The sequence below is a fragment of the Medicago sativa genome, chromosome 2 (assembly GCF_051527215.1).
Source record: "Medicago sativa cultivar Bolivia chromosome 2, Bolivia_mono, whole genome shotgun sequence".
NCBI lineage: Eukaryota > Viridiplantae > Streptophyta > Magnoliopsida > Fabales > Fabaceae > Medicago > Medicago sativa.
In genome coordinates this window covers 77,395,426-77,408,047 of record NC_140750.1, presented here as the reverse complement: position 1 = coordinate 77,408,047, position 12,622 = coordinate 77,395,426, and the positions used below count along the sequence as shown (strand labels likewise).

The 12,622-nt window shown below is 30.7% G+C and overlaps 2 protein-coding genes across 3 annotated transcripts; both read left to right on the top strand.

Moving 5' to 3' along the window:
• The first annotated feature begins 1,587 nt into the window (after positions 1–1,587).
• Positions 1,588–5,564, top strand: LOC146950964 (Rab5-interacting family protein). 2 transcript variants are annotated; one of them, XM_085746921.1, is made up of 4 exons: positions 1,588–2,057; positions 3,247–3,350; positions 4,854–4,983; positions 5,203–5,564. In XM_085746921.1, exons 1-4 carry the CDS (start codon positions 1,956–1,958, stop codon positions 5,239–5,241), a joined length of 375 nt encoding a protein of 124 aa, XP_085603047.1. In that variant the 5' UTR covers positions 1,588–1,955; the 3' UTR covers positions 5,242–5,564. The 2 variants fall into 2 exon arrangements, with proteins under 2 accessions (XP_085603047.1, XP_085603046.1); XM_085746920.1 differs by having other exon boundaries at positions 1,645–2,057; positions 5,100–5,564.
• Positions 5,565–9,833: 4,269 nt separating this feature from the next.
• Positions 9,834–11,754, top strand: LOC146950963 (uncharacterized). Its single transcript, XM_085746919.1, has 2 exons — positions 9,834–10,885; positions 11,462–11,754. Exons 1-2 carry the CDS (start codon positions 10,132–10,134, stop codon positions 11,752–11,754), a joined length of 1,047 nt encoding a protein of 348 aa, XP_085603045.1. The 5' UTR covers positions 9,834–10,131.
• Positions 11,755–12,622: the final 868 nt, after the last annotated feature.

The window sequence follows — 12,622 nt, the reverse complement described above, 5'->3', positions numbered from 1 at the left end:
TGAGAATTCTGTCAAACTAAAAGGACCTAATTGAAACTTTCGAAACTTAAAGGACTAACTTGGAAATTCTGTCAAACTAAAAGGACCAAACTTGGTATTTGGCTGAAAAAGAAATTCCTTGTTTTGATATATATGATCGAATAAGTTGGGAGAATCTTAATAACAAATCAAAACATATTCTAGTTGACAAGAGGGGCCTACAAGAGAAATGAACTTTAATTTTCCTAATGACAGATATCTTTGGTATTTCCCATATGTGAATTATTCAAGAAAATTAAGCAATGGTGAGATTATAGATCTAAAATTGTTAGTTCATTGCAAATATGTTGACAAAGTATATTGTTTTTGTTGTAAATTATTTAAATATTCTACTTCTAGTGACCTGAGTTTGCTCCTTGTTAGTAAGTGATGGCTTAAGTTGAGTTTTGCTTATAATAGTGACCGGAAGGAGTAATATATATCCTCCCAACACTATCCATGTGATTCAAACGATTAGTTAATTTTTCATAAAAAATGATATTGAACCCGTTTTTTATAGCGTTTTTTGAAGAAGAAAAAATATTTTTTATAAAAAATAATCACTTTTAAATGTATTACATATCTTTGTTACAATTTAAAAAAAATCAAAATCTAAAAAGAATAAAAAAAACGATTTCAACTTCTAGTGACCTGAGTTTGCTCCTTGTTAGTAAGTGATGGCTTAAGTTGAGTTTTGCTTATAATAGTGACCGGAAGGAGTAATATATATCCTCCCAACACTATCCATGTGATTCAAACGATTAGTTAATTTTTCATAAAAAATGATATTGAACCCGTTTTTTATAGCGTTTTTTGAAGAAGAAAAAATATTTTTTATAAAAAATAATCACTTTTAAATGTATTACATATCTTTGTTACAATTTAAAAAAACGATTTCAAATGAGAAATTGTATCCTCCCAACACTATCCATGTGATTCAAACGATTAGTTAATTTTTCATAAAAAATGATATTGAACCCGTTTTTTATAGCGTTTTTTGAAGAAGAAAAAAATATTTTTTATAAAAAAATAATCACTTTTAAATGTATTACATATCTTTGTTACAATTTAAAAAAACGATTTCAAATGAGAAATTGTTTTTTGGTGGTGGCCGGGGTTCGAACGCTACCTTGCATATTCTATGCATTGTCCTTACCAACTGAGCTAAGCTCACGAGGACAAATGAGAAATTGTTTTGAATAACTTCTAATTTTTTTAGAGGAGAGAGAAAATAAGATAAATATATTTTTAAATAATGATATCTTAAAAAAAAAAAACTAACATATCCTCCTATAAAAGAAAACCTAATATTCCCATTCTATTTTGTGTTTTCTTAAGTTTAGTCTCCTTATGATAATCTTATTATAAAAAAAAAAAATCATTTTTATATACTTCTATCCAAACAAGTAAAAAATCGTATTTTTTTAAATAATTTTTTTATCAAGATAAACAAGCATAAAATAACTTATTTATTAAAAATAAGATAAAATAACTTATGTAACAAACACACTCTATATACTCAAATCATTTATTTTTAATTTTTAATCTGTAACAAAACAGAGTTTATATGTTGGGTAAATGAGTGCTTATCATATTTGTTTTAAGGGGAGTGCTTATTCAAAATTTAAGCTTTAAGCTATAAAGTTTGAAACGATTTATTTAATTTTGTTTTTATTTTCCATAACTCACTGGAACTTAATTCCCAGTCATCTTCTAATTCTTCACTCTCTTTGTTACTTGGCTGATTCTCTTTCTTTCCCGTTTTACCAAACCCTAATTCCCAATTTCACCGCTCTTGCCGTTTCTCGTAGTTACCCAATCTACCTTATGATTCAAAAATCCCTACTTTACACTAATTAATTCAATACCCATTATTTATTTTATCTTATAAATATTCAATTTGATTCAATTTTGATTATTCTCACTTGAATCTCACGATGAAAGAAGCTAAATCTGTTCCTCAACAACACCACCAGAATGGTCACCTTTCTCCTTTCAAATTCGCCAAATTGCTCGATCCCGAAGCTTCTTGGGACAAGGTTCGTATTTCACTTCTCTTGTCCTGTTTTCATGTTTTTCGATCTGTTTGAGGTTGTTTTTTCAGGAAATAGGTTCTATTATTAGCACCCAGATTTTGTTTATTTTTGAGTAAAAAAAGTGGGTTTTATTAATATATTATGGTGCTAGTATGTTTGTACCATTAATTTACTCTCAAGTTTTTAATTGAACACTAATTTGATGTTTAATATCTAAGATGTTTAATTTCCATGTTTAATTAGATGAGTAATTTGAGTATTAACTCTTAATTGATTATATTTAGACACGGTATAAGTATCAGTGATTTGGATTGTTGACTTTTTTTTCTTTAGAGTTGGAAGAATTATGATAATGAAATAGAACATAACAGAACAAAACATGTCCTTAATTTGTTCATGATTCATTGATATTGTTGGATCAAGATAAGAAATATCTAATGTTGCATTTAATTTTAGTTATTGCAATGCATTTAGCTTATTATTTTAGTAAACCAAGTTATCCTCTGCTCACAATTTATCTGAGAGAGTGAGATCCATTTAAGGGGTTGACTTCTCCCAACAAATATATTTTTCCGTACGCACCGGCCAGACCGAATACTTAAGAGACCCAAGTATCTAGCACTTGTGCCAAACTATGTTGGTTGCATTTAGCTGATATGAGTTGGACCATGATCTCATTATCTATGATCATCCTCTGTCCTTGATTAAGCATTCAGTTTTGCTGATTTGTTGGGTTCGGAGTTTCTGCTCCCCGTTTGATTATAGTGTAGTTTCTTCTTTTGGGCTTTAATGCGACATGGTTGCTGGTGGTTTATTTAACAGTGGTTCTGAGTTGGACAGTGATCTCATGATCTATGAACATCTTCCACCCTAGATTAACCATTTAGTTTTCACTGATTTGTTTGGAGTTCCTACTCCTTGTTTGATTGCAGTGCAGTTTCTTCTTTTTGGTTTTTATCCCACATAGTTTATATAAAAAAAAATACCAGTAATTGTTATGCTTAGCTGCATGTAGTATGTGATTGATATGGATGTAGCTTCTCTAAATTGTGGAAGATACTTTAGAAGGTCAATGAATTGCTTTGTGATAATTTTGCACTTCTCATTCTAGAGGAGTTAAATATATTGAGTTGATCTCATTATCCTAACCAGCTTCTCTGTTTTTATCTTTCACCTCCCCAACCCCAAATAGGATCAACTTGGAGATGTATTGCATTGGATTCGACAAGCAATGGGCCTCGTATTTGGATTACTTTGGGGCGCCTTTCCAGTGGTTGGAGGATTTTGGTTTATCCTGTAAGTGTTTATTTTACCGATCCTGTATGTTTATCTTAAAGTTGTCTTTATCACTCTATCCATATGCCACTGGCTTGCCTGATGATTTAGTCTTTCCAGAATTCTCATATTCACTGATGATGTGATATCGTGCATAAACAACTTTATTGGGTTTATTACTTTGTGCCTACATAATTTAATGTCAATACAATGCATAAATCTGAATATATTATCTGAAATACCAATGCTGGAGAAAATTTTGTTGGTCGCCTTTGTTCTTACAAGTTGTCATCCCAATATTTGCATCACACTTAGGAGTAATGTTCTTATAAGTTGCTGCTCTAAGTACAGAAATTAGGGAACCCCCTATATGTGTAAATTTTATTCAGAACTTGGTCATGAAATCAAAAACAATGGAGGCGACCACTTAAAAAATAGCACATCTTTTTACCTCAGTTCTTCGTTTTTATTTCTGTCAATTAAATCATTATTTATTTGTGTTATATACATATACATATATTATATATTTTTGTCAACTAATGAGTTATTTAGGGATATGATATATGATAAAACATTATGGCAGCGTTTGATCCATGAAACCGACCCCACTTAGTGGGATAAGGCTTGGTTGTTGTTGCATATATTTATATACTATTTGTTTTCATTTTTTGGAGATCGTCTAAATTTTAAAATGTGACTTAAGTTACATGGATTAAGTGACCGTCTTTTGCATAAATTGGTTCTTTTTGTACCAGTATGTATTAGAAAATTTATGAGTTGTCGAAACCTTTCTAGATATACTGTATACAATTTCTTGTCCATCAAATTTTGCTTTGCAAGGTGAAATTTTTTGTCCAGAAGGGAATCCTCACCTTCATCATTTGTCTTTCCCAACCCAGACTTACGACAAAACTCTATGTTCCTTAGATGCTTGTTTAGTTATTCTCCAATCAAAATATAACCAGTACTGTATTTTACACCTCAAATGTGAGATCATCACATACAAGTGTGAGGAAGTTAAAAGGCAAAATTACACCTGCGGCCCCTTAACTTAATTTTAGGTAATGTTTTAGTGCTTTATCTTTTTTTTTTTTTGCTTCACTTCATTTTGGTCCTTCTATCCATGTTTGGATATGTATTTCAAGCTTCAAATCTATGATTTTCTTTCCCAGTGAGCTCTCAGTCTTAAGTATATGTTGGGCCCCAAAAGAAAACCTTAGATTTGAAGCTTGAGAATCCATATACAAACATGGATGAAGGACCAAAATGATGTGGAAAAAAAAAAGAAACCAAATTGTTACCTGAAATTAAGTTAAAGGGACCACGGAAGTAATTTTGCCTAGTTTAAAATAGTACACATTATGTTTTTATTGGAAAACAATACCACAAATCCACAAGCACCTGGGAATTGATGAGTTGGGTTTCTAAACTTTTCATTGCACTAGTAGGCGATTTGCACTATGATATAACACTTCTTCAGTTTGTGTTTGTTCCTAAAGTAGAGTTTCCCTGTTTGTATTGCAGCTTTTTAGTTTTGTCCTCCGGGATCATATATGGTTACTATTCAGTAATATTGAAGGTTGATGAAGAGGAATTTGGCGGCCATGGAGCCCTCCTCCAAGAGGGGCTTTTTGCATCTACAACTCTTTTTCTGGTAATGTAATCTATATTACTCTATTAACAGTAGAAAGTTTCTATGCCCACACAAAAAATTAAATTTGCTGAATTTTACTGTTCCACAATCTAAGACTTCTTTTCTAATCTGCGCAGCTTTCCTGGATTAACAGTAGAAAGTTTCTATGCCCACACAAAAAATTAAATTTGCTGAATTTTACTGTTCCACAATCTAAGACTTCTTTTCTAATCTGCGCAGCTTTCCTGGATTCTAGTCTACAGTTTAGGACACTTCTGATCGGCGGGGAACTTGAAGCGTTGCTTTAATCTCAGTGACATTTAAAAGTTTATATTTGATTTCATGTTTGGCCATAGTGTTCTGAAATCAATGAGAAAATGCGGGTTGCGGGTATTTACTTTTCTATGTAAAACATTCTGATTTTGTCGAGGGTGGATGATTTTGCTTCTGTAGCTGTTCTTGCTAGTATTCTTAATGACACCACACGTTTGTGGCAAATTATGGATAGTAGAATTAATGACAATCAAAATTCTGTTTATTGACCCGTGTTTAATAAAGGTGCTTGCAGGCAAATTCTGAAGGACGCCTTTGCAAATTCTGAAGATATCTTTGCAACTGTCAAAATTATTTCTTGCTCTGTCTGTATGTCCCAATATTTTGTCTCTCTGATGCCTCCATTAAATACTTTGATTCTAAAGATTTACCACACTTGAATTATGATATTAAAAAGTTTGCAATCAGATTAGTTTTGCACTATGTTGAGGGCTTACATATCAAATGTTTCTTCTTTTTGACGAGTGCATAACTAGCTATGCACACTACACAGGTTTACGAAGGATATGTTTGCATTCTGATTTAAAAGAATTTGTTTATTTTAAATTCCTAACAAGGAAATTTAAGACTTGTGTTGTAAACAACTGCATAGGGAAAATATGAAAGAAAAATTAGAAATAATTCATTTTTAAAAGTAAAATAAAATAAAGTTTGATACTTTTCAAATTTCTAGAAATGCTATACATGTTTTTAAAATTGTATAAAGAAATTGATGATTAATCTTTCGTTGAGGAGTCGATGGGTATTTAAGATGAGTTCTTCTCTGTCAACTTCATTTTTTTTCTTTTCTTTTCTTTTTGTGTATGCAATAGCCGAAGATTGAACTCGTGATCACTTGTTTAAGGTGTCAAAATCACTTACCATTTAAATACCATTTAAATCAATCCGATGATGGTAATTACACTTTATTTTCGAGTGCCATATTAAACATTTTTTTTACATGATACTAAGCACACGTTATAATGTTTATGATTTCACTAATTGATTTCGTGGTATAACTTGAAAATGTTTAAGAGATTATTGCAAATAAAATATGAAATTAATTACGGTTAAGAGACGACCTAATCATGGTACAATTTTTTTCTCTTCTAAAGAATTTAGTGCTAAAACTCATACTAAGTATCGAGAAGTGGAGAATCTTGAATTCAACTTTGCACAAGTACATATTAAATGTCCTTGCAGCTACCATCACAATTGTGCTTATGGATAAATTTCATCTTTTTTGGATCAAGCATATTATTGACTTGAAATTCACCTTTTAAGGTGAATATAAGTGGATAATTTGATGTTCAAAGTCTGACTTCTGCATATATAACGCAATGATCTTACCAAATGAGTAAAGTCACGATGACAAAAATTCATTTCTTTTATCACTCTCTTTGTTAATATTTTGTAATTAAGGTAATATATCATGCACTTTTGGAGACCCTATTTTACCTTCACTGGAATCTTAGTCATTCCATTTCTAAACCAACTTTTTGGTCTCTCTATTATACATTTCTTGAGTTTATTTAATCCACGGTTAGTTTTGATGATGTGTCATCCTCATTAATGGCATAACTTTGGTATGACAAAATTGACTTGGATAGAAAAGAAAGCTACCCAAATCATTGTAGTTAAGAACCAATGATATGGCAAAGCGCCGAAACAAACACATTTTAAATTAGCAATGATTTTTTTAATACCTCAAATTCAAAATTTTCTTAAAGTTAAGAACCATATGAAAAAAGTGTATTTTTAGTTAAGAACCATACGAAAATCAATAACAAAATGAACCTAAGTTTCATAATCTAAGTAAGTAAAGTCTGACTAAAAATTGTTTCAGTCACTTTAGGTTCTAAGAAATAATTCATACTCAAATAGATCTCATTAACCAATTCAACCTAATCACTTAGTTACATTATGACCTTTTTTAAGGACATTATTACCGATTTTTGATGCCAAACTTTTACATATTACAACCGTTATTAAGTTATCAATTAAAAGTAATATATTATCAATTTATAGCTTAGTTTTTTTTTTGAAGGAATTTAAATTTATAGCATAGTTGTGGAACTGGCATTTTTAGCTCGAATGGCAATAGTCTTAAAAGCTGTTCTATTAATAATGAAGCAGAGCTTAATTGTTGGAAAAGTTAATAATGAAATTGCTCTGTTAGTAAACAAAAGTCATCAATTTCAAACACATTTGAACTGAAATCATTAATGAGTTTCACCTAGTTACGTATTGTTCGAAAAAATTTGAGTTTTTGCTAACAATTCTTGATAATATTTTATTTATCTTTCGATCGAACTTCAAATTATTAGGTTTCATTTTCATAAAAAATAAAAGATTAACACACAATAAAACATCGTTTTTTTAGAAGGCATCGATTATATTAGTGTATATATGTATCATACAAAAAAAAAGTACATATATGTAACATACCATACGTATATTTTCCCTGGTGCTCAATACTTGTTTCCTACATTTCAGTATTCACTTGAATGCTTTCCCAAATTACCCTTATATCTTCGGGCAACAAGCATAACTAAAGAAACAATTTTATTTGCTCATTAAATTCAAATAAAGCTCAATGAATTTTATTTGTACCAAAAAAAAATGAATTTTAGTCCCCGTAACCTTAACTTAATTGATAGGAACATTGCGTAATATATGCAGTCATGCAGAGACCAGAGTTTGTACCTCAGACACCCTATTTATTCACCTTATAAAGGTGAATTTTTAGCTTATATAAGTTTAGTTACCAAATATCAATAAACAGAGTGATAGAAGAAATACCAACTAAACTTATATTATATTTTTTTTGGGTACATAACCTATGTTGTATTATTAATTTTTAACAAAAAAAACATATAAAACAGAAAATTATTATTAATTATTTTAGGGGAAAATTACTATTAATAAAATAACCTTTGATGATCATTTTATAATTGTTCCAAATGGAATATGAACTGCATTTTTCGAGATTATAAAGTCAAATATAATTTGAATTGATTTAATCTATACTATATATATAAAAAAATACATGATTTTAGGGTGACTTTTTTACTTCTAATTACACTTAGATAAATTTGTTTATATGAATGCTATATTGGTGTCATTTTAAAATATATATATAATCAATCAAAATCAAAATTTCATAAAATCTATTAATCTTAATTTATACGCATTAGCGTAATAAAAAGAGCACATCCATGCCCGTTTAGCTCGTGCTCGTCTGAAAGCTAGTAAATATGATTAATATTGGTATTGTGCACGACATACACACACACGAACCGCACGACACAGTGATGTGGCATCACCTCCCTTTTCTAAATTAAATTTTAATTAAAATAAATAAAAAGAATTTGAACAGTACCTGGGGCAAATACAAGGCCGTGTGTATCCACGACAACTCAAGTCGTGCCATTAAGTATTTCTGTAATGAATAACATTCTATATGAGAATATACAGTTTGGAATTTAAATTTATTAATTTATTTGATGTTGTTAAACACACTTTTCACTGTGTCCATGTATGTTGAATTTACACGATATTGTCATTTTTTTTGTTAACCCTTAGGTTTTTAGCGGATCTAGAGTTTGATTGGAATGTAAGTGAAATTTGGTAGAAAATGGTGATATTCAATTCAGATGTCCTTGACTGATTCGTTTTCATGTAGTCACTTAGCTACATTATTATCTACTACTCTGATCTCGAATGTAAGCAAACAAAAAAATATCAAACAAAACTGATGTATCTAGTTAAAAATTTAGATCAAATACATCTATTTTGTTTTTGTTGTTTATAGTCGAGACCAAAAGAAGTATTTTGATGTCAAATGAATACATATTACAACCGTTATCAAATTATCAATTAATAGCAATAAATTATCAATTTATATTTTAATTGTTGAAAAAAAAATTAATAAATTGGTCTACTAATAAACAAAAGTCATCAAAGTTGTCGAACTGAAATAGTTAACGAACTTTACCTAGCAACACATTGTTTGATAGAATTTGGGTTAAAACCCTCTTGTCCTCCAAAAGAAAAAGTTTGATAGAATCCAAGTTCGAGTACGAACTAACAGTTTTTAGGGATGAATATATATCACGCCAAACCAAGTCATTTTTATCACTTGATTGTGTTAAGGGATTAAAAAAGTTTTTTTTTTTTTTTACAAGATAAGGGATTAAAAAGTTAAATGTTCGGGTTCAAATTCTAAAAAAAAAAAAAATACTAATATAAAAATTAACACAATTAACATTGTCAAAATAAAAATGACTAGTAATTATTGAACAGACCTTTCAAACGAATTTCAATTACTTAAGTCTCCTTTCTCTAGGAACCAAATGCTAACACACACAAAAAAAGTCATTAATTTTATTGTTGGTAACAAAAAAGCATCGATTTTACCTTTCTATAAAAAGGTATCGATTAAATTATTTTTTTTTGAGAGATTATTTGAGTGTAAATATACCACGCCATACATATACTCTCCCTTCCTTAAAAAAAACACGTACGTATATTCTCTCCCTGGTGCTCAATACAAGTTTCTTAAAAAAACACTTCGGTATAACCTTGAACCCCTTCCCAAATTTCTCCTTATGTTTTGCACTAACAAGCATGAATAAAGAAACAATTTAATTTGTCCCTTAAATTCAAATAAAGCTCAATGAATTTGAGCATTAACTAAAAAACATAAATAAAGAAACATAGTTTAATACACATAAAGAAAAACTGCAATTATATTAGGCATTAGCTTCTATAAATAGTTCAACCCTCACTCTCACAACACACCAACATCACTTATCTCCCTCTCTTTCAAGGTTGCATTCTCTTAACACAAAAAAAATGGCCAAAACTCTAGTATTGTTTTTTCTCTTACTCCAAATAACCTTTTTCGTAGCATTTGCTGAAGAGATAGAAACTCTTCATCACAAACCAGCAGCTCCACTTCATCCCCCAACTAAGTCACCGGTTCATAATCCATTGGCTAGCCCACCTCACCACAGCCACTCACCATCTCATGCACCTTCTCACGTTCACACTCCTTTACATCCTCCTCACCCTGCCAAACCTCCAACCCATCACCACCACCAGCATCAACATCATTCACCATCCCCTACCCCTTCACATGCTCACACTCCTTCACATCCTCGTCACCCTGCAAAACCCCCAACCCATCGTCATCATCATCATCATCACTCTTCTGCTCATGCCCCTATTAAGCCTCCGGTTCACGCTCCTTTACATCCTCCTCACCCTACAAAACCTCCATCCCATCACCACCACCAACATCACTCACCATCCCCTGCCCCTTCCCATGTTCACACTCCTTTACATCCTCGTCACCCTGCAAAACCCCCAACCCATCATCATCGTCACTCTCCTACTCATGCCCCTATTAAGTCTCCGGCCCACACACCTTTACTTCCTACCCACCCTGCAAAGCCCCCAACCCACCACCATCACCTTCCTCCGACTCATGCCCCTACTCACACACCTGTTGTTTCAAAAAATCTGATAGTCGTTGAAGGAGTTGTTTATGTCAAATCATGCAACCATGTTGGTGTCGACACCTTAAAGGGAGCTACACCACTTCTTGGTTTGTTTCTCAACTTTATATTTCCTCCATTTTATTTTATTTTTGTTTTTTTATTTTACAAAGATTTTATTTTTTATTTTACTACGATCTTTTGTCACATTAAGCATTGTCTCAATCTTGCATGAAGAATCAAAATATACACATAATATATTATTTCAACTTTAGTATATTTTTTCGCACCTTCTTTACTTTTTCCTTAATATTTTATGTATAGTGTAGATTGATCTACAAATATTATTGCAACCATAGATCTGTATATACATTCTTTGTGTTTTTTTCATCGACATGACAAGGTTGTAGAAGAATACTTCTCTAGGCACACCGTTGATATGACAAGGCTGTAGAAAAGAACCTCTATAATCACAAAAACATAATAACACATTATTTTTGCCTACAAAATAACACATTATTTAATTATTTCAAAAACATATTTTATTTTCTACCTTTTTTCATTGGTGTACGTCCAAATTGTTAGGTATTATTTTATCAAGAGTTATGACCAAAATTTTCTTCAATGTTATGAATTATTTGTTGCTAAAAAACAATGACATTGTTATGTTGTTTTGAAAATTGAAGGTGTCGTTGTGAAGCTCCAATGCAACAACAACAATTCTAAGTTGGTTCTTAAAGCCAAGACTGATAAGAAGGGTTACTTCTATTTTGGAAGCCCAAAGAACGTAACAGGTTATGCAACTCGCCATTGCAACGTTGTTTTGGATAGTGCATCAAATGGACTAAAACCCTCAAATCTTCATGGTGGTCTTAGTGGAGCTCTTCTTAAGCCTGTGAAACGATTTGTGTCTAAAGGTGTTACGTTAAAACTCTATACCGTTGGACCGCTTGCATTTGAACCCAAATGTCATAATTAAGGTTTATGCCTTAGATTTAGGGTGCGTTTGTTTCAGCTTTAAAAAAAATAGATTTTGAGTTAAAAGAATCTAGAGATTTTTTTTTAGAGATTTTTAAAAAAAATCTAAAGCTATTTCTGTTTGTCTACTATCATAAAAATCATTTTTTTGAGATTTGAAACACTTACACTTGAGTTCCTTGCATTAAGAAAAAAATAGATTTTGGAAAAGCTACTTGAAATAGATTTTCATTTTGAGGCTAAAAATGATTTTTTTAGCAAAATGGATTTTTTAAAAATCTCAAACAAACACAACAAAAACTAAAAAAGTGATTTTTTACTCAAAAAAATAGATTTTTTTCAAAAAAAATCCAAAACAAACAGGCCCTTAACTGTGTGTTAAAATATGGTGTTTGAATCTTGAATTATCAATAATAAGAAAATAGTTTTTCAGACTTTGTTTACTCTAATTACTGTTACCTACCGCCCCATTCTCTTTTTGTATATTTAAATCGACTTAAATTGCTGCATTTTAAAAGTAGAATTTATTTATGTGGAGTTACTTTCTTTCAAAAAAAATTATGTGGAGTTACTAATATATTTGGCTATTAGGTGAACATCATTAAGACAATACTAAGTCATATAAATCAATCAAATACAAATATGGAATCGTATTAAGGCAATGTAATTTGGTTGTTAATTACATCATAAAGTCAAACACAAAGGGTTATAAAAGTGTATGTATACCCTTAAAAATAAAAAAGTGTACGTATATAACTTTTTGGGAAATGTTAACCGGTGCCGTTAAGGATATGAAAAAGGAAATTATGTTAATGCATTGAAATTGTGTAATTAATTTACACAAAAGGTTATAAAAGATGTATACAACT